The sequence below is a fragment of the Camellia sinensis genome, chromosome 1 (assembly GCF_055761805.1).
Source record: "Camellia sinensis isolate YWXY chromosome 1, ASM5576180v1, whole genome shotgun sequence".
In the NCBI taxonomy this organism is placed as follows: Eukaryota; Viridiplantae; Streptophyta; class Magnoliopsida; order Ericales; family Theaceae; genus Camellia; species Camellia sinensis.
Window position 1 is genome coordinate 26,347,108 of NC_138961.1, and position 22,458 is coordinate 26,369,565.

The 22,458-nt window shown below is 35.1% G+C and overlaps 1 protein-coding gene, 1 long non-coding RNA gene and 2 other non-coding genes across 6 annotated transcripts; all 4 read right to left on the bottom strand.

Moving 5' to 3' along the window:
• Window positions 1-293: 293 nt before the first annotated feature.
• LOC114275067 (U12 minor spliceosomal RNA) lies at window positions 294-443 on the bottom strand. The gene has a single exon (XR_003633601.2). It is a non-coding gene; the product is annotated as a U12 minor spliceosomal RNA (small nuclear RNA).
• A 1,157-nt stretch (window positions 444-1,600) lies between these two features.
• LOC114275066 (U12 minor spliceosomal RNA) lies at window positions 1,601-1,757 on the bottom strand. The gene has a single exon (XR_003633600.2). It is a non-coding gene; the product is annotated as a U12 minor spliceosomal RNA (small nuclear RNA).
• A 5,936-nt stretch (window positions 1,758-7,693) lies between these two features.
• Window positions 7,694-20,760, bottom strand: MTP11 (Cation efflux family protein). Of its 3 annotated transcripts, none has more exons than XM_028217020.2 (7): window positions 20,332-20,716; window positions 18,796-18,907; window positions 18,425-18,534; window positions 18,066-18,311; window positions 9,661-9,741; window positions 9,241-9,474; window positions 7,694-8,221 (listed from the first exon to the last, which is right to left on the bottom strand). In XM_028217020.2, exons 2-7 carry the CDS (start codon window positions 18,806-18,808, stop codon window positions 7,874-7,876), a joined length of 1,032 nt encoding a protein of 343 aa, XP_028072821.2. In that variant the 5' UTR covers window positions 18,809-18,907; window positions 20,332-20,716; the 3' UTR covers window positions 7,694-7,873. The 3 variants fall into 3 exon arrangements, with proteins under 3 accessions (XP_028072821.2, XP_028072820.2, XP_028072819.2); XM_028217019.2 differs by lacking the exon at window positions 20,332-20,716 and adding an exon at window positions 19,273-19,397; XM_028217018.2 differs by lacking the exon at window positions 18,796-18,907 and having other exon boundaries at window positions 20,332-20,760.
• On the bottom strand, window positions 14,430-16,298 carry LOC145792858 (uncharacterized). Its single transcript, XR_014332968.1, has 3 exons — window positions 16,126-16,298; window positions 15,920-16,017; window positions 14,430-14,660 (listed from the first exon to the last, which is right to left on the bottom strand). It is a non-coding gene; the product is annotated as an uncharacterized LOC145792858 (long non-coding RNA).
• Window positions 20,761-22,458: the final 1,698 nt, after the last annotated feature.

The following is a 22,458-nucleotide window of genomic DNA, read 5'->3' on the forward strand; positions in this document are numbered from 1 at the left end:
ACCTCAGTTGTAATTTATCCAAAAATTAAAGTAAGCAAAGATTTGAGACAAATACATGTAACAATTCTTTTTAATTTTTTATAATATAATTACAAAATTAATTTTGTAAAAAAATAAAATGAAAAAATCCCACACACCATTAATATGACAACCAAAGTACTACTTTTGTTTATAAATAGATAAATATACATAGGTAGATGTGTATGTATAGAAAGGGAATATGTGCAGAGATGGAGAGAAAGAGGGCATGGCAGTAGGAGAGAGAAAAATTTGAGAATGAGAATTAGACGGTTGGGAGGCCCGCTCAAGCGAGTTCTGCAAAAGTAAGCAGCGTCAAAGCTTGGCCAGCCTATAACCCCTCCATAAATTCATGCGCACAAATCTTGTGTTTTGCGCGACTCTCACCACTCACTTTGTTTTCCTTACTCAGTAGTTTAAGGCAATTTTTAATTATCGAAGCCCCTCTCTACTTATAACCTTTTTTTGGGTTCATTCTTTCTTTTGAAACCGACATGGGACATACTTAAATATTCCATCTATCTATTAGTTTTATTTGGCTGTTGATGCTCTCTTTCTATTTGCTTATATATATGTTGTAAAATTAATTGACTTTTACTCACGGCTGTCCCGTTACCCAATTATAATGTGCCACGTCAGTTAGTTCCCAAAGCCACCAAAATCATCTTCTTTCTTCCTCTTTCTCGAATTGTGATTCTCTCTATGGGCTCTATCCTTACTTTTTTAAGGCTCTCCAAGATCTTCAGACTCATTTTTTAGGCTCTTCAGGATCTTCAAGATCTTAATACTCCTTTTTTTAAGCTCTTCAGGATCTTTAGGATCTTAGGCTCCTTTTTTATCCTTACCATTAATATGATACTTTTGTTTATAAATAGATAAATACTCCTTTGTTTAGACTCTTCAGGATCTTAGCCCCCTTTTTTATCCTTACCATTAATATGATATCTTTGTCAAGATCTTTAGGATCGTAGTCAGGATCTTCAGGATCGTAGTCAGGATCTTAGGCTTCTTTTTTATCCTTACCATTAATATGATATTTTTGTTTATAAATAGATAAAGGAAAATGAGTGGGAGTTCTAATTAGAGCTACCACTAATAATGTGACAATGACAATGGGTATCCACTGCCACAGCATGTCTCGTTGTTGTTTTTCTTTTCTTTTTTTCTTTTTTTGCTTTTTCACTTCATTTAATGGTGGCTTTGTGGCTTGTCTCTTTTTTTTTTTTTTTTTTGCTTTTTCACTTCATTTAGTGGTGGCTTCGTGGCATGTCGCGTTGCTGTTGTTTTTTGCTTCTTTTTTTTTTTTTTTTTTTTTTGCTTTTTCACTTTATTTAGTGGTGGCTTCGTGGCATGTCTCGTTGTTGTTGTTTTTTTTTTTTCTTTTTTTTTGCTTTTTCACTTCATTTAGTGGTGGGTTTAAAACCACCAAATTAGTGTTGGATTTAAAACCACCAAATTAGTGATCTCTAACATGATTAATAGATAAATATACATAGTTGCATGTATAGAAAGGGAATATGTACAAAGAGAAAGAGAGCATTGCAGTAGGAGAGAAAAACTTGAGAATGGGAATTAGGCTGTTGGGAGGCCCGCTCAAGCGAGTTCTGCAAAAGTAAGCAGCGTCAACGCTCGGCCAGCCTATAACCCCTCCATAAATTCATGCACACAAATTTTGTGTTCTGCGCGGCTAGCGGCTTTCACCGATCGCTTTGTTTTCCTTACTCATTAGTTTAAGGCAAATTTTAATGTTGGAAGGCCCTCTCTACTTATATCCCTTTTTTGGGTTCATCCTTTCTTTTGAAACCGATGTGGGATAAACTTAAATATTCCATCTATTTATTAGTTTTATTTGGCTATTGATGCTCTCTTTCTATTTGCTTATATATATGTTGTAAAATCAATTAACTTTGACTCACAAGCTGTCCCGTTACCCAATTATAATGTGCCACGTCAGTTAGTTCCCAAAGCCACCAAACTCACCTTCTCTCTACCTCTTTCTTGAATCGAGATTTCTTTTTCGACTCCTATCCTTGCACGTCTTGCACTTCTAAGTATTTCATTATTTAAACTACTCATCTTTTATCACATATTATATCTAACTCTTTATTCTAATTTATTATTATTAAAATATTATTTTCTTATTATATTTGTTTTTTTTTTATTAAATTGATAAGTTATCATTCAAACAATTCTTAAAAAAAACAACAAAAAAAAATTACTGTTGACCGGTTGACTGGCCAGACTTTTGGCCAGACATCCAGTAACACACAAATAGTAACGAACAGTGCCTCATTTGTTGTAACGAGTTACTGTAGCCATCATAAATTTTGATGGCTGTAAACGAGTTTGATAAAGTTGATTTTTTGAAGTTTTTAGCTAAAAAATAATTTTAAAAAGCTTGATACAGATACTCTTACTTCTTTACTTGCAATGTTGGAGATATACTTTAAGTTGATCCAACAGTTCAAATTTGATTATTTAAAAATAATAAAACAAATTTAAATTTGTTTTTTTTGTCTAAATTTGAACAGTTAGGGATGGCAATTTCAACCCGGCCTGACGGGGACCCGACCCCCCGACCCTGATTAGAATGGTTTTTTCCCAAAAAATATCCCCGTGGGAACGGGGATGGTATTCAAAATTAAATCCCCGATCAATTTTGGGCCAGGGACGGTGATAAATTTTCCGGCCCCGGCCCCGGCCTCAGCCCGTCTTCGCCCCGAAACTTCCCCGTATATATATATGTTTAGGTTATATATATAATATCTACTGTGTTGTGTTTAGGTTATATAATATAATATCTAGGTTATATAATATAATATCTATTGTGTTTAGGTTATATAATATAATATCTATTCTATTTATCTATCTTGACTTTGTCTCTCTCTCACTCTCTCTCTCTCTCATTCTCCTCTTTCTACTCTTTGAAACTGTCTTCCCTCTCTCTCATCTCTTCACTCTCTCATCCCGTTCTCCTCTACTCTCTGAGACTAATGAAGATGAAGATGTTGAGCTCAGATTTGTTGAGAAGTTAATGAAGATGAAGATGAGCTTCAAATCTGAAAAATAATGAAGATGAAGATGTTGTTGAGCTCAGGTCTGTTTTTTTTTTTTTTTTGGATAAATAAGCTCAGATCTGTTATTGATGATCTAATATGTAAGATGATGTGTTAGATGATGAAGCTCAGATCTTTTTTTTTTTTTTATCAACGAAGCTCAGATCTGCTTAATGTGTTAGATGATGAAGATGATGTTGTTGTTGTCGATGATGTTGATATTGTAGTTGAGTTCTTGTATTTTTTGGAGTTGATTTTTTTTTTTTTTTTTGCCAGGGAGTTTTTGGGGTCAGGGAAACCCGATCCCCGTTAGGGGCGAGGGGCAGGGGCAGTGATAAGTTCCTCGTCGGGGATCGGGGACAGGGAGTGTGATCCCCGGCCCCGCCTCGCCCCGTTCTCATTACTATAAACAGTTGAATCAACTCGAGATACATCTCTACTATTGTAAGTAGGGAGATAGAAAGAGAGTCCAAGTAGAGGAGCCCAACTCCTCTTTCCCTATATTTACACAACGAATGCCTTCACTACAATTAAAGCACAATTAAAGCAAACCCAGCACAAGCATGTAGATTGAAATTCCAACATAATCCGATTCGCCGGAGCACCACCGTTAAAGTCTCATCACTAATCTTGCTTCCCCTTCCTCTCCCACTATTGAAGAAAATTATTGATCTTTGTAATTAATACAAGAAAAATTCTACTGTCCCAGAAAAAATGGACCAAAAAAGAATCAAAAGTTTACATCAATGGACTGTATTTAATCTGATTTTTGTGGGATCATATCATAAACAAGTCCTAGCCTTTGATTTGAATTTCTCCTAGTTTTATTTTCTGGGTTTAGTAGATCCACTCTTACAAACCCAGCACATGGTGGTGGTAATGGGGCTTTAGTGATAATAACGAGTTTTGGTGTGGATGTGGTTATGGGCCTGCTCTAGACAAATAATGTTACGTCTTAAAATTTGAACAATTAAATATTAAATTAGGACTAAATCTCAATTAATATTTCATCATCCAAATTCTATGGGTGAAACAAAATCTAAACGTTCTCGTCTCCATAAGGTTTAAATAAATTTCCATCCTCAAAAGATAACAAGAGATTAAAAAAAAAATTTAATAAACGCCAACCAAACTATTCATCATAGATTCATAACTATCTAATACCTTCAACATTAAAGTAGTAACAACTAGTCAAAACAACTTAAATAATGTAACGTTGAAAAACAACCCACAATGCCAAATTGTCAAAAATACTAAAGTCATAAAAAATAATAAATACATAAACTAATATCAACCCTAAACTCAAGAAAACTAAAAGTCCAAAAGACATGTCCTAAGATCATAGTTATTCCTTGTCACCACCATAGTCTCAACTGATCCTGCAAAGGAAGTTCAGCTGCGCTCAAGTAGAATGCACCCGAGATGCCAAGAGACAAAACGAATTAGTATACAAGTATACTGATATGAATACAAGATTTGACACCCACGTGTCCACCAGACACTAACAAATAGTACATTAATTCTTGTTACGGGACATAACAAGTAGTTTCACCCGCACCCAGACAAAGGAGTAGTTTCCCGAGATATAGTGACATTTAGTTTCTTACCCATACACAACTAAATATAAATTGAGTATAAAATAAATATAAAAATATGGTAGGTCAGCCCTGCATAAAAAGTTAGTAAGACTTCTGCAAAAAAAAAAAATTAGTATAATTTAATAATAAGAAACTTGCTGAATAAGTATAAAAATATACCGTTTCATTCTTAAATAATTCGAATTAACCAAAACTCAAAGAACAAAAGTTGTACAAAATTAAATTTGCTAAAAGGAAATGCGAACGAATTAAGTAGAAATTGAACAAGTTGAGAAAAAAACTTAATAAAAGAACCTAGACGGAATTCCACCAAAAAATCTGAAGCTGAAAACGAAAAGAAACTGTCCTAAGATGATTTTTTTTGAAAAAGTTCAAAATATGAAAAGTGTGCAAAATAATATTTTACTTCAATTTACGCAAAACCAATAAAAATGAGCTCATTTCGTGAGTTAAAACATCTAAGGTCTACACTGCTAAAATGAATAAAAATTATTGTAACCAAGATCATCCGATTGCAAGTTATAATCGATCTTTTTAATAAAAATTTAAAACACAAAAGTTGTCTAGAATCATGTATACATGCCTCTGCTCAAATTTCATAATTTATCGAGGTCGTTTACTATTTTTCAAGATGTACAAATTAATACAATTCACAATATAACAATAAACTCATATTTAATTCTTTATACCTTAACTCCAGCATTTCGGCCCTTCACTTCCGGCCTACACATATATCTCATGTGCCTCCTATAAGCCAAACTTGCACGGGATATTGTCCCGAGTTTAACCCACACTCCCCGACTGGTTAGCATATACGTACACGCGTAAATCAAAACACCCGTCTACTCATGAGAACGAGACAACAATATATATATACACAATCTCTCATCTACTCATGATAACAAACATAACAATGTCAAACCTAAGGCATTCAAATAAATCTCATAATCCTCACTTTTTTTTTCTTATACACTCTTTCTCACCATCACTCAAATAAAACAACAATCTATAGAGTCATGGTGGAGTATAAGGAATTTATCTATGGGTTCTAAATTTGTTTTAATTCATAGATTCATGAGTGTGATTACAACCATAAAATAAATCAGTTCCGATAGGTAGCTCGAATTTGGCTCGAATTCGGAGAAGAAGAAAAGAAGAAGAAGAAGGAAGAAGAAGAAGAAGAGGAGGAGGAGGAAGAGGAGGAAGGAGGAGGACTGGAGGGGGCATAATCACAGGGGAAGGAGGAGGCGGGGCCAAAGGCGACGGCGGTGGTGCTGCGACGATCGCTGGTGCTGCAACGATCGGCGGCGGCGAGGCGACGGCGGTGGTGCTGCGACGATCTCCTCTCCTCCTCTCTCTTTCTCCCTCTCTCCTCCTCTTTCTCTTCTCCTCTCTTCTTCCTCTGCTCTTCTCCTGTGTTCAACGAAGAAGAAGAAGAAAGGAAGAGAAAGAAAAGGCAGAAGAAAAAAAAAATCGATTTTCCAAAATAAATACATATAAAAATCCTAAATCTGATATACACAACTAATCAAAATAATTAAAATCAATCTATCATGTACATACAAATATAAAATCCAACCAACATCAAATAAATATAAATAAATAAATAAAAATAACGAATTAAATGTAAATCAAGAAAAATAAATTTTGTACTCACAATTATTTTTTAAAATATTAAAGAAATATTTAAAAAACTAATAGAGCCACCAAAACAAAACTCTAACCATTTTTTTTTCATTTCTCTCCACTCTTTTTTCTTTCTTCCGCCGGTTCTCCTTCTCTCTCATAAACTAATCTCCTCTTTGGTGATTAAACTCTCTCTCTCTCTCTCTCTCGGCTCTCACTCCGGCAGAGCACTTTTTTTTTTCTTTCTTTCCTAAGCCTCTTCTGATTTAACCTAATTGACATATATTATTATATTATAATTTACAAATACCACCTAAATACACATATATAAATATAAATATCTTATAGAAAATCTATATAAATAATTTCTTTTATATATATATATATATATATATAAATATATAAATATAAATATTTAGATTAATTATATATAATTAACTAACACATTAAATTAACTAAATATCACATTAAATTTTTATATAAACACACAATTAATAAAGTCAAAAATAAAATAAAATAATCATAATCATAATCATAATAATAATAAATAATGCCTTATGAAAAATTAGAATTAGAGTAAGATAACAGGGAGGGAGAGAGGAGAAGGGAAAAGAGACTGGGAGAGGGTGGAAAGGGAAAAGGCTGTCGGGATAGGGGAGGGATGTAGCGGTTATCTGAAAAGAGAAAGAAGAGACAGATCCATTATGGAGAATAGAAGGGAGAGGTTATCAGGTGTGTTACAGGGTATGTAATGCATGAACAAAATTACTTGTCTTACAAATTAATGCTGACATGGCACATAATCATTGGTTACCTGTAAACCTCTGAGTTTACGGTAAATAAGTTTATCTCGTAATTAAAACTTAGCTTGAGAATTTGGTTCTTATCATCTGAAAAGAGACATTTCTGACTCAGCTTGAAAACTCTCAAATTACATCACAGTAAAACAGACGTGTAGCTATTAAGCCTCTGTTTGGCAAGTTAGTTTTCAGGCTTTTTTGGCTATTTTAGTCACAAAAAACAAAATAGGCTATTTTAGCCATAACAAACAAAACATCACATCCAACTTATAATCATTACATTCTTCTCTCACAAAAAAAGTCAAAAAAGTCAAAAAGCCAAAAAGCCCTTCCCAAACCAAGCTTTTTAGCCCAGGCTAAAATAGCCAAAAAAGTCAAAAAGCCAAAAAGCCAACCTACTTCCCAAACCAAGCCTAAATGGGCATGGCGTCTTCTTCTGAAAGTTCTAAAATATTATTGCACATCGAAATTCGCACATAATCTGACATGTGCAAGTGTGTTTGGGAAACATAGATTAAAGAAGGATTTTAAGCGTGGTAAGAGTGCAATAGAGCCAGTTGTTTTTGCTAACAAAAAGCACAAACAACAGGGGACATTTCACAAACTGCTTTGTCAAGCATCATAGGACTTGCATACAATCTGCAAACTTTCTTCAGTTTGACAAATCTAAAACAATCCTCACTATTGATTTACTTCCAGTATTACAAGCAAAAACTTACAGGTGGCAACAAAATAAACAATGATTGCATGATTTTTTTTTTTAATCATCATGCCACTAATGGTGTGCTTGTGTGTGCTCGGGTTTATGAGTGTACTCATAATCAAGATGAACAAAAGCACGTTCAATTTCTGGGAGGAGCTCAAGCTTCACCTGCAAAGACTCCCCAATATCATGTGCCTCTTGCAAGGGCATGCCAGCTGGCAGGACGATGTCAACCTCGACGAAGTAGTGGGACCCAAATGTGTAGGCCCGGACAGTGTCGATGTGTCGAATGGCCTTGTGGTGGTTCCAGCAGAGGTATGTGAGTTTCTGCAAATATTCTGGCGCAGCTGATTTTCCCACCAGGGAGTTGACGTTCTCCAGCACGGTTAATGACCATGTTCGGATGGTGTACAAGGCAAGCTGCAATTGGTAGAAAATATAAATTTTAAATACAGTGAAGGATGAGAAATTAAGACATGGGAAACAGTAATTTAAGGCCAAGATGAGGAGAAATTCTAATCCACAGTTGGAAGGATCTCGACTCCCAAAACAACAAAGCAGCGAGAGCATGGGCACGCACACGCATATATTTCTATGTACTTGCATATATACATAACAAAGAAGGAAAATATAAAGAAAGGTAAAAGTTGTCATTCAACAGTCACCAAAGAAAAGAGCCGCTATCTTGTAACAGTATCTGTTTTGGCAGAAAACTTTTTGCAGAAAATATTTTTCATAAAAAACATTTTCCTTTAGTTGGTTACGACCTTGAAACTAATGTAAAGAATAGAGATCTCCCACCAGCACATGTAGTGGGGTCACGTTGGGATGGTGGTGGTGATAGTGGCAGTGGTAGTGAGGTGACATCAGTAAACACTTTAGTCCCAAAAATGCTTTCCACCTTTCAAAAGTGAAAAACATTTCTACCCAAATAAAGCTTGTTTTCCATTGTATTAAACACTTAAATGTGAAAAATGTTTATTGCTGAAACATGTAAGGATCAATCAATCTTTATTTTTATTTTTTTTTGATAAATATGATAGGATCAGTCAATCTTACTCATTAAATATAGGTTTGGCTTGGGAAGTGGGTTGATTTTTTGGCTTTTTTGGCTATTTTAGCCTGGGCTAAAAAGCTTGGTTTGGGAAGGGCTTTTTGGTTTTTTTTGTGAGAGAAGAGTGTAATGATTATGGGTTGGATGTAATGTTTTGTTTGTTGTTGCTAAAATAGCCTATTTTGTTTTTTGTGACTAAAATAGCCAAAAAAGCCTCAAATCTTGCTTCCCAAACGGTGCCATAATTTTATGGCGGGAGTTTTTCATAAAGTATGTTAAAATACCCCAGAGTACAACATGAGTGCATGCATAAACAACCCTGACACTGCAATCAAAATAGTAGAACATCCTGATAAATGTTGGGCATCCTTTTAATTTCACTTACAATGATAGCTCCAAGAGGGTCCAGCCAATCACTGAAGTAGTTAGCCAGTAATGCAGCAACAAGGCCAATGACATTGGTGATGACATCAAAAAAGTGATCCTGTGCATAAGCTTTGACAATCTCATTGGTAAAAGAGCGGCAATACAAAACCAGAACGAGTTTTACAAATGTCACAGACAGCATAATCCCAACAACCCATTCTTCTTGTTCCTTGGTCAAGTTGAACCCATTATCCTGGAAAAGTTCATAGTGGCTTTTATTAATTGTACAAGAATATAAAACCAGATTATGAGAATGGTTCAGAATTCAAAGAATCAAGCATTAGATTACACTTCCTAGCATCCAAAAGGTCAGAATCAACTTTCAATGAATGAAAATGAAACCTCAGCATACTAAAATTAAAGCAAACTGTTCACTTACATCAGAAATTAGTGTGCGCACAGACTCCAAGATGATCTGAAGTCCCAGAGTTGCCATGACAGAAGCAAAAACAAGGATTCCCTACAAATCATATTTTTAATGTAGAATTTGAGTATCACAATAGCAATATAGAATTTGAGCTTCACGCATATTAATAAGCAGTAGGCACTGTGCCAATAGACTGGTCAAAATTCAATTGGACTCGAACATTCCACATTTGAAGCACGATGATATGCCAATGAAGGATTATTATGGTCTGCCAGATGCACAATTTATGTTCAACTCACTGACTCTATGCTGTATAATTCAAAATAAAACTATTTGCAGCTCCACCCTGCCAGTGCATGATGAAAACTGAATGTCCCCAAAATCTAGAGAGAATATATACCACTGGAATCATCAACCATAAGTTACAAGAATAAACAAACCATAACATATCAGAAACGGAAAACAAGTCATATAGCAGTTGTGCACATTCACTTGCGGCAATAATGAACCAAAATTTGGGACAAACTGCCAAATTCTGAGGGTGGAAAAATGAGACCCATCATCAAACTATGAAAAAGCAGCTTATCCTTAGCAACATGATCTGAATACAGAATTATATACCCCTGACTTATTATGCAATAATTACCATTTGAATTTTAGGTAGCAGTGTAAATATCTCTCTAACTGTATAGCCAACGTAGATGTTAAGAAAACTGGTTCTTCATTACATTGCAATTATCACCAGGATACTGATTGTCCACGATGAATTCAATGGACAATCAAAGAAGCTGACACTAGAAGTGGGACTGTATTGTTTTTAGTGAAGATGCTAGGATGCCCATTTTAAGCCCTCTGGAAATGTGAACTAGAGAACATTGGTTTGCTTGTGAAATTAGGTTACTAACCTTCAAGCAGATGGGGGGGCTCATTTAAACTACCTTGTCCTACCCTTTTAAAATACATGAATTACTATCTATGGCATGGTGTCCATGCCAAAGAGCGTTACATCAACCTCATATTCAATCCCTCAAAACTTCCACAATCTCAATGTTATCTCTGCCACACCCAAGCAAACCTACAAGCCAATGTCCCCATATGTACCCAAAATCATGTGCACAAGTTATGCTGTCACATATACACAAGACAGACTCATGCTGCCAAGTACATTTAAGCATAAGAACCACAGTACATAGAAACATGTAAGCCAACAGTTGTTAAACCCTCAAATCGAGTGACAAGTTAAGTCATGCCATAATCCATAGCTAAGCCAAATGCTACAGACGTATGAGAAGCTGATAGGAGCACACTAATAGAACAATTTATGCAGATCTCAGAAAGTTTATTCGTAAAAGTAAGTAAGAGTTAAAATCAAATGAACCAAAGATGCAATTTAAGAGAATACAAAACTTAGATGATGATTATGATATCATCACCTTTTATATTAATCAATCAACTGTTACAAAAGGAAACCCTAAGGCACTGATTAAAGAATCACCTTTTATATTTGATTGAATGATTGACTGATTAAGGAATCACAATCTAATCTAAATAAGGAAATATTCTAACACTCCCCCTCAAGCTGGTGCGAAGATATTTCGTATGTCTAGCTTGTCTAGAATGTCATGAAATGATTTACTCCCAACTCCCTTGGTGAGGATGTCTACAAGTTGTTCGTTTGACTTCACAAAAGGAGTGCATATCATGCCGCTGGTGAGTTTCTCCTTGATGAAGTACCGATCAATCTTAATATGCTTTGTCCTGTCATGTTGAATAGGATTGTGAGCTATATTGATGGCAACCTTGTCATCACAATATAGCCTCATAGAGTTTGGCTAGCCCATCCCCAGATCACTCAACAACAATCTGATCCACAAAAGTTCACACACCTTGTGTCATAACTCTAAACTCAGCTTGTGCACTCGATCTAGCCACCACATTCTGTTTCTTACTCCTCCAAGTAACAAGATTGCAACCCACAAAGGTACAATATCCTGATGTAGATCTCCTATCAGTTATTGACCCTGCCCAATCAATATTTGTAGAGGCTTCCACTCTGAGATGATCATGTTTGGAAAAGTAAAGGCCCTTTTCAAGAAAAGATTTCAAGTACCTTCAAATTCTCATAACAGCCTCTAGGTGAATTTGATAAGGAGCATACATAAACTAGCTAACCATACTGACAACAATAGCAATATCAGAATGAGAGTGAGATAAATAAATGAGCTTACCCACTAGTCTCTAATAACTCCCCCTATCAACAGCTGCTCCTCCTTCATCATCACCAAGTTTCTGATTAGATTGCAGTAGGGTATCACAGGCCTTACATCTAAGAATCCCTGTTTCCTTCAAAAGGTCGAGAACATATTTCCTTTATGAGATGAAAATCTCATCCTTGGAGCAAGCAACTTCGATTCCCAAAGAATACTTCAAGTTACCCAAGTCTTTGCTTTCAAACTCACTAGCTAAATATTTCTTCAACAGAGATATTTCCTCACTATCATCGCCTACAAGCACCATATCATCCATATAAACAATGAGAGCTATAGTCTTACCACGTGAGGAATGTTTCACAAACAAAGTGTGATATGCCTGACTCTGTTTGAAATCATATTTAAGCATAGCCTGAGTGAATCTCTCAAACCAAACCCTTAAAAATTGTTTGAGACCATATAACAACTTCCGAAGCAGACATACCTTACCCTCTGTCTGATGATCCTCAAAACCAGAAGAAATGTCCATATATACCTCTTCTTCTAGATCACCATGTAAGAAAGCATTCTTTAAATCAAACTAATGAACTGGCCAATCGAAATTAGTTGCTAGAGAGAGAAGTATTCTGACTAAATTCATCTTAGTCACTGATGCAAAAGTCTCCTGATGGTCTACTCCATAAGTCTGAGTGAAACTTTTTACCATAAGTCGATCCTGTAACGCTCAATGGAACCATCAACTTTGTGCTTCACAATATACACCCATTTGCATCTCACCGATCGTTTGCCCTTAGGTAACTCAGTTAATTCCCAAGTGTCATTCTTACGAAGTGCTTTCATTTTCTCAATCATGGCAATTTTCCATTCAGAGGTAGTGAGAGCATCCTGAAAAATGGTTAGGAATACTGGCTGAGGAAATGTTTGATACAAAGGCTCTATAAGAGGAAGACAAATAAGAGTAGGATACAAAGTTTGAGATAGGATGTTGAGTACAAGATCTCTCATCCTTTCTCTTGGCAATAGGAATATCAAGATCAGTAAACTCAAGAGAAACAAGAGGTTCAAAGTTACATGAACTCTTACCAGAAGTAGGCTATGAAGCACGGGTACGGGTACAAGTCCTGGTACTAGTACGTCAATACAGTATAATTTTAAAAAAATAGGGTACGGCTTAGTACACTTGTAAAAAAATATTTATTTTTAATTTAAAGTAATGCAAAAATTAATTAAATTGTTTACTTTGTTAAGATCTAACCTATAATTAACATTTAATGCCAAAAGTAAATATATAAATTAAAATTAAATGTCAAAATATTAAATAACTTACAAACCATAATTTAATTTTAAAATTATACTAAGCAAAAATAAAAAATAAGTCTAGTAACGAGTTTTATTTCTGTAGTAGAAGAAAATATTGTTTCAACTGAGATATGGTACGATACGGCACGGCACGGCACAGCTTGGATATATACTAGGTACGTCTGGATATGCCAAAAATTAAAAAAAAAAAATTAGGTACCCATACGTATACAGAAATACCATACGAGGTCCCACACACCAGTAAATACCTGGTACGAATACGACATGTTTTTCGCAGTACCCATACTTCATAAGAAGTAAGAGATGGCATTGGGTGAGCAAAAGTGGTCTCTTATATCGAAGTAACTTTCTGTCTGTATTTGTCCCCGACATAAACTTGTCATTCCTTGTCCTTTGTCGCATTGGATTCTATAGTCCCAATAATAAGTGGTGCAGGAACAACTGATTCCACCATAAGAGCAATAGGGACAATAGGAATCTCTTCACACCAAGACTCCTCCTAAAGGGATGACTGTGACATCGAAAAAGACAAGAAATAGGACTGAAATTTGAAGAAGGTGACATCCATGGACACAAATCACTTACAAGAATGAGGGTGATAACACTTATACCCTTTTTACGTAAGCAAGTATCTGAGGAAAACACACTTGAGAGAGCGAGGGTCCAATTTGCCACGAGTAGGAGAATGATTGTGGACAAAACAGACATAGCTAAATATTTTTGGAAGAATGGAAAACAAAGACTCTGAACTGAGAAGGATTTGAAATGGAGTTTGTTTTTGCAAAACCTGGGTAAGAAGACGATGAATGAAATAGGCTGCGGTGAGAACGGCCTTTCCCCAGTAAGACCGAGGCACACTCATAGAAAAACACATGCAGCGAGCTATATCAAGAAGATGGCGATTCTTGCACTTTGCAATCCCATTTTGTTGAGAGGTATTGGTGTAAGATGTCTGATGCATAATGCCATGAGTGGAAAAATAGCTCTCTAACCCCGAATCGATATATTCACCCCCATTATCAGAACGCAAGATTTTGACAATTGCCCCAAACTAAGTACAAATCATTCTATGAAAATTTTGAAACACATAAAAAACCTCACTTTTTTCTTTCATGAGATACACTCACGTAGTACGAGAAAAATCATCGATAAAGGTAACAAACCATCTACGGCCTTTTAAAGACACAACATGAGATGGACCCCACACATCATAATGTACTAAAGAAAAAAGAACTAAACTTTTATTAAAACTTGGAGCAAAAGAAGCTCGATATTGTTTACCAAGTTGACAAGACTCGCAAAGAAACTCAGATAAATTGTTGTTTATAAAAACAGACAGAAACCTAAGTAAATGAAAGAAAGATGCCCAAGACGCCATTGCCATGGCCATAAATCATCCTTGGTGATTGGGAACTGAATGGAATGATGAGTAAGCTTGTTCAGCTGATCTAATTTGCCAATCGTCCTTCTCGTGACAAGGTCCTGAAAAAGACAATGATCAGGAAAAATGTCACACTACAGTTCAAATCTTTAGTAATACAACCTATGAAACACAGACATGGACACGCGACATGACACGCGACACGCAAAAATGCAAATTTTCAAAAAATAGGGGACACGTTCAATATATATAATAAATTTTATTTATTATATGTCGTAAAATTATTTTAAAAAATCAAATAAAGGTAATAAAATATATAAAATAACACTATTAAAATTATAAAAAAATAAACATTTAATTGATTTTAAAAAATAAACATTTAATTGAAAAAATAAACATTTAATTGATTTAAAAATAAACGTGCATTATTAAAATTATATACTCAAATAATAGAAGAAAAAAATAAAATTAGAATATAAAAAAAATAAAAGAAAAGAAAAAATTAAATTAAAATCAGAATAAAAGAAAAATAAAATAAAATTCAAATCAAAATAAAAGAAAAAAAAAATAAAAGAAAAAAATAAAATCAGAAGGGTTCGATCGACTAAGGAAAGAAGAGCTGAGAGAGAGAGAGAGCGACTGAGGGAAATCGAAGAAGAATAAAGATCGTAGATCGGAGAAGAAGCGTACCTTAACGACGAGCGATGAAGCACGAGAGACGACCGACGAGGAGCAACGATCGACGAGGAGAGCAGACGAACGACGAAGTCAAGTCCTCTCTTTCTCACCCTTTCTCTACTGTTTCTCACCCTTTCTCTTCTATTCAAAGTGATTAGGGCAAATTTTGATATGTTTTTGCTTATTTACAAATCGACTCCAAAAATATTTAGTAAATTGTGAAATTGCCCCCGTGCGTGTCCTAAACGTGTCTATAACGTGTCCTGAACGTGTCCGAATGTAAAAAAATTTTTAAAAAAAACGAGACACTCTGCTGCGTGTCGGACACGTGTCAACCGCATGTCCGACGCGTGTTCGTGTCCGACACATGTCTAACACTGGTACGAAGCCCTCGAAGAGGTGTCCGTGCTTCATAGAATACAACTCAAGGATAAAAGATTAACAGAAAAATTAGGAACGTGGAGCACTGAAGACAGAGGTAAGGTAGGGGTGACATGAATTAAATCTTTCCCAAGGATAGAAGAAACAGTACCATCTACAATCCTAACTTTGTCTTGACTTGAAGAGGGCTTATATGCTGAGAAAAGGTCAAAAAACCGAAACATATGATCTGAGGCACTAGAATCAATAATCCATGGCAAAGACTTACAAGAAAGAAAAGAACTAGAAGAGACGAAGTTACCTGAGCGGGTAATCGACGAGGAAGATGTACTGGGAGCAGTAGAAGATCGGTAGGCCAGCAAATAACGTAGAACATCCTTTAGCTCAGGAAAAGTCATGCTAGATAAACTATCAGAAATCAGACCAACTAAAGCGGAAGTAAAATCAAAGATGTCAACAGCACTAGACTGATGGGCCCATAGATTAGGACCACATCCTCTAGACTACCTGATCCCTGATGAAGCCTCACAAAGCTTTCAACACGTCTCATGAGTACGCCACGGCTTGCAACAGCAATCACCAAACACAGTATCCTTCCCTGAAGGATGGAAAAGAGGTAGTGACAAACCAACACCATCTCAAGAAAGAGCAGAAAGTAATGTTGAACGGCCTCCAGTAACCTGTGATAACATAGCAGAACGACAACTCTCCTCATTCTGTACATATGGAAAGGTCTCTTAAAGAGATAGAAGAACATACATGCCAAGAACACGACTCCGGACCTTATCAAACTCCATATTGAGGCCTTCTAGAAACTTGAAGACTCTCCTGTGCAAAAAACTTCTGGTAACCAACTGAGTCAACTATACAGATAGGCTTGTAATCCAGGAGATGATCTAAGCATTTCCAACCATTAGTTAGAAAGGTGTAATACTGGAGAACTATCTGCTCCCCCTGTACTAACCGCTCAATAGACCGGCATAACTCAAAAGAATGAGAAAAATTCTCTTTTCGAGAATATATAGCAAAGACTGCTTCCCAAATATCCTGGGTAGTATCCATGGATAAGTAGCCTTCACCAATCTCAGGAATCATGGAATGAATGAGCCATCCCATGATTAAAGAGTTGGTAATCTCCCATTGATCATAGCCAGGGTCCGTAATAGCTGGTGCTTGAACTCTCCCATTAACGTATCCCATCTTCTCCCTACTCTTCAAAAAAAGTGTCAAACACTAAGACCATGAAAGGTAATTCTGACCATTAAACAGAGCAGTAGTGATTTTGAGGTCATGGTTCAGGTTCTCAGATGTCCTAGTCATAATTGGACTGGAGCCCTCCCCTTTAGATGGGTGAGAAGTAGTGGTTGATTCATTAGTTAGGTCAGCCATAAGAACTCTACAATTTCAACCCAAAAAACCTTGCACGAATCACAAGGATGGAAAGAGGAATGGAATTGGCCGAAACGAGTAAAATCATATACAAATCACTATAGGAGCATAACAATCAGATTAATGGGTCATCTATGGACCCAAAAAATAAATCAAATACAAGAAAATGAACCTCCAATCAAAACAAGTGTTAAACTGTGTTCAAGAAAGTAGAGGGAAAGAAACTTAAAGCAACAGAAGATGGGCAGCCCTTAAACACTCATCCACAGGAGCCAAAATACACAAAGAACGGCTAGGACAATCCTCACAAGGATCGACTACGCCAAAAGGGCCTTTGGCTGAAGCCGAAATAGCTTTGTAGGACCTTGGTTGGTTCCAACAGAGACTTAGGACCAGCGATGGAGGATGGGTGGGTAGCAGCTATGTGGATGACGGTTTTTAGGATTTTGGCACTGGTACCATGTAATTTAAGAAAATACAAAGCTTGGATGATGATTATAATATCATCACCTTTTATATTAATCGATCAACTATTACACAAGGAAGCCCTAAGGTACTGATTAAGGAATCACCTTTTATATTGATTGATTGATTAACTGATTAAGGAATCACAATCAATCAATCACAATCTAATCTAATCGAAATAAGGAAATATTCTAACAGAAAGAGAGAGAAATGTTGCAGACAACCCAAGAGAACATCAGCCAATAGGTAAGAAGTGTGTTGTAGAACACTATCTCATCAAAAAGAAAAATAGATCAAATAGATGGACACAGTATCATGCTTGGATACACCTGATCTGAAAGTGAAAAATTCAATAAATTGCGAAGGACAAGAACTTCTGTAGTCAGACTCATCAAAGACCCAATATTGGCAGAACACAAAAAGTTAGTTTATTTTAATTTATCATAGATGTTGTGTTTTAGGCTTTGTACTATGCAACGTAGATAGCATGTGCAAGTATGTACGAATCCAAATTTGGCAGAATATTAAGTTGCATATATATAACTACACAAATAATGCGAAAAAACACTTTGAATAGAAGATGGGTAACTAACCAATGGCTGCATACGTTTCTTTCCAATAGGATATTGATATGGGTTTGGTGTCTGCATGGAGAATGCTGTAAACCACAGAATAAAGCCTGACAGAAGATCAAGAAGCGAGTCCAATGTGGATGCAATAATGGCTAATGAACCACTCCTGACGGATGCATAAACTTTAGCAGCAAAGAGAAACATATTTGCAACATTTGATAATCTAATGGCAGTTGTCTCACTTCTAGCCAACTTTTCCTTCTCTTCCTGCAACAGAAACAATTCGCTATTCACTCCAAGGCCTCTTCTATTTTTTATATTTTCTGAAAATTGCATCAGTACTGTTTCATAGAGAACAGAGCATGTAAAATATTACAAACCTTTGACATTCCGGGGACAAAACCACGCTCTGCTAAAGCATCCATTTCATTAAAACCCTCCAGCATTTCTCCCTGCTGCTGATAAAATTCTGCCACAGAATCTTCTGAAGCTGGATTCATTTAACAAGACAACTGAAATTGGACTTGTGTAGTCTCCAAGTATTTTAACCAATGCATTACTTCATCACTTCATGAACTCATCATTACATATGCAAGCATTTTGTGATTTGAAGCATAAAATCAACTTGGGGTTACCATACATATGTGACCAAACACAGGAGAATAAAGAAAAAATATGATTGGTCAATCTGATCATCACTTTGTGGATTAATTAATCTAGGCAACCAAAAAAGTTAAAAATCTTTGTTTACCTGTATCCAGCATACTGGTATCAAACTTACACGGTTCAAATAAATGCTTCCACTTCTTCGGCAATAGAAACTTAGAAGTTAGAAGAAATTACAACCATGCTCCATTTAGTTGCTGAGAGACCAGACAAAAAATAAACGTAAACAAATTTTCAACCCTACAATTCCATCATTTTGGTTTAGATGAAAAAGAAATCCACTTAACTAAGCCTAGTACAATTTTTTGGCCCCATTAAATTAAGTGTTCAATTACTTATGAAATGGATAGTTAAAATTTGTAATAATTTAAGTTCAATTTTCTGCATTTTATCCCCTACGGTTCTCTGTAACCAAACAGACATAAAACTAAAATGAGAGTGGCTGAAAAATATACAAAAATTTCAGCCTCAAAAACAATAAATTTCTTTGAAGCAATACCAAACTTTTGATTGCTAACAAATCCACTCAACGTTTACAGACCCCAATTGGCCAACAAATTACCTTTCCCAGATCACAACTGTCAGGCTTCCATCTACAACACTCCAATCAAGTACCAAGTTCATTTAATAAAATCAACAGCCTTCCACTGTATTAAAACTTTCCCTCTCCTTTAGTACTCTCGGAGAAGTGTACATCTATTGGCTTTGAAGTGTTATTTAAGTCATGTCCCTTTCAACCAAACCTAACTAAGTGCCTGACCAAAAACTAGACAAAAACTAAACGTAAACAAATTTCCAACCCAAAATTCCCATCATTTTGGTTTAGTTGAAAAAGAAATCCACTGGAATAAGCCTTTTACAATTTTTTACCTCATTAAATTAAGTTTTTAATTTCTTATGGAATGGATAATTAAATTTTGTAACAATTTAAGTCCAATTTTCTGTATTTCCCCCCCTAAGATTCTCTGTAACCAAACAGACATAATAGTATAATCAGAGCGGCTGAAAAACACACAAATATTTCAGTCTTGTTTTAGCAAATCCGCTCAAATTTTAGAGACCCCAATTGAAAATTTCCTTCAATCAAGAAAATTAATTTTTTCTAGATTACAATTGTAAGGCTTTTCCATCTACAACGCTGAAATCAAGTACCAAAAATCATTAAATAAAATCAAAATCCTTCCACTGTATTAAAAACTTCCCTCTAATTGTACATCTATTGCCTTCGAAGTGCTAATTTAATTCAACCCACATGTCCCTTTCACCATTTGATGAGGCTTAAGGCTGGGTTTGGTTTGGTTTATGTCCCTTTCAACAAAACCTAACTACATGGCAGGCCAAACCAAAAGGCTCAAAACCCCTTCGTCCATATACATAAAGATGTAACCACGAAAGTTGAAAACAATTAAAAAAAATAACTGGTAATGAATCACAGAAATTGAAAACAAAAAAAAAACATAAACAAAAGCATTTCCATAACAAGAATATTGCTAATTTAAGGCACTGATGAGGAATTGAAGAACAAAAGCAACAAAAAAGAGAATCAACTAATTGAGCTAAGTAATATTTTTTAAACAAACAAATCATAGGTAGGTAAAGAGAGAAAGCGATAGAAAATTACCTAAAACCCCAAGACAGTCATGGAAACCACGAGGAGGAGGCTTCTCTTTGTGCTCCGATAACTGAAATCCATTGAAGTTCAACCGCCATGACTGGTCGCCATTGCTGGACTCTCGCAAGAGGAGTTGCTCCTCCGATGAGTTCCGATCGCCGTCGAGCGCTACCGGTTCCATTGTTTTCCGGTGGCTTCTGCACCGAGAGAAAAACGCTAGAGAGAGAGTGGTGAGAGAGAAGTGAGTGGTGAGAGAGTGGTGTTGAGGGACATAGAAATGGACATCAGAGGTAGAAAAGGGAAATTTAAGGAATCAAAAGGGCATTTTGGCCTATCCGAAAATAGAAAGGGCTGTTTGTTTGGAGCATCTATTCACACACACCACTCACCCTCTATCCACGTACATAACTTTTTAACACATTTTCTCGTTAAGGCTGGGTTTAGAAAGTGAGTTAGTTTTTTAATTTTTTAATTTTTTTAATTATTTTAGTTTGGATTAAAAAGTTTAGTTTAGAAAGATTTTTTTAAATTTTTAATTTTTTTTGTAAAAGAAAGAGTGTAATGATTATGAGTTGGATATGATGTTTTGTTTGTTGTGATTAAAATAGTTTATTTTATTTTTTATGACTAAAATAATAAAAAAAACCTCAAATTTTACTTTCCAAACCGTACTTAAGTGTGTGAGAGGAGAAGATATGGTTTGTGCATATAGAAACTCCCCTGTTTGTTGTGACCTGATTGTCGCCTGATTGTTTACGGGCTCTCTATGCCTCCGTTTGGGAAGTGGGTTAACTTTTTGGCTTTTTAGTTTTTTTGGCTATTTTAGCCTAGGCTTAAAAGCTTGGTTTGGAAAGGACTTTTTGACTTTTTTGAATTTTTTTGTGAGAGAAGAATGTAATGATTATGGGTTGGATGTGATGTTTTGTTTGTTATGGCTAAAATAACCTATTTTGTTTTTTGTGACTAAAATAACTAAAAAAGCCCAAACCATGACTTCCCAAACGAAGCTTATATTGATTAGGTTGAGAGAAAAAGTCGCAAATTTGACCCATTTAAACCTTTATTAGCTGAATTCCGTATTAATTGTTACGTTCCTTTGGATAAAAAAAAAAAATTACGATAAATTTTATTTATAAAATAGTTTTTATATTTGATGATGGTAGTGATAAAATAAAGGTGGACCGGTGATAATAATAGTTGTGGGATAGTGGTGTGGTAGTAGAAGTAAGAGTAATAGTAATGGTGTGATGATATTAGTAAAAAAATTATCTAAAAAATATTTTATGTTAAAATATACTTATTTTTCATTTATCATAAAAAATATTTTCTATTTATTTTTATTTCCCATTATACCAAAAATTAAAAAATACATAAAATAATTTTCACCCAAATAAAGAAAACATTAAAATAAATTAATTATTTTATAATTATGGTTTCAATTTAGAAATCAATCTAATGATTTCTATATATATATAATTTGTTAAAAATTCCTTTGGTATGATTTTTTTTTAAAGTCTCTAATATTAAAATTTTATAATATAAAGGATATTTAATATTTTCATACTAGTTGGGATCTCTCAATATTTTTACAAAGAAAATCTACTCAGATAACAACTCAGAGAAATTTCAACCCCGACATAGAGAAATTTCGACTGTGTTTGGAAGTGTTTTGGAATTATAGTTCAACCTTTATACTCTAGTATGATGTTTGGTTTGAGTTTTTGAAAGTTAATTCCACCTCTTGTTTTGAAAACTCGTTCCAGACGGGCTTTTAAATTTTGAAATTTGGCCTACCAAATGTCCGTCCGGTCGTCCGCCCGGTTGACCTCTACAGTGCCTTTTTTTTTTCTTTTTTTTTTTGCACTTGTGTGTATTTTTATATTTTTAATAAAACAATATTTTTGGAATTTAAAAAAAAAAATTATTAGGTTTTAATAGATTTTTAAGTTGTATATTTGGTTATGAGTTATAAATTTTTGTATCCGATATCATATGTCACATCAAAATTTTTTCACTCAATTCAAAACTCATCCACCAAACAAATTTTCTACACTCAAATCATAATTCAAAAACTCATAAACTCAAAATACAACTCATATTCTCAAATCATAGTTAAAAAACTCCACTAAACGCAAC

What these genes read in the sequence shown, in the direction of transcription:
- MTP11 (XM_028217018.2), bottom strand. Translation starts at nt 20,503, where the DNA reads ATGGAACCGGTAGCGCTCGACGGCGATCGGAACTCATCGGAGGAGCAA. An exon ending in TGACTGTCTTGGGGTTTTAG is followed by an intron (nt 18,535 to 20,331) that starts GTAATTTTCTAT and finishes AAATGAATCCAG; the next exon opens with CTTCAGAAGATTCTGTGGCA. An exon ending in AGAAACGTATGCAGCCATTG is followed by an intron (nt 9,742 to 18,065) that starts GTTAGTTACCCA and finishes TATGATTTGTAG; the next exon opens with GGAATCCTTGTTTTTGCTTC.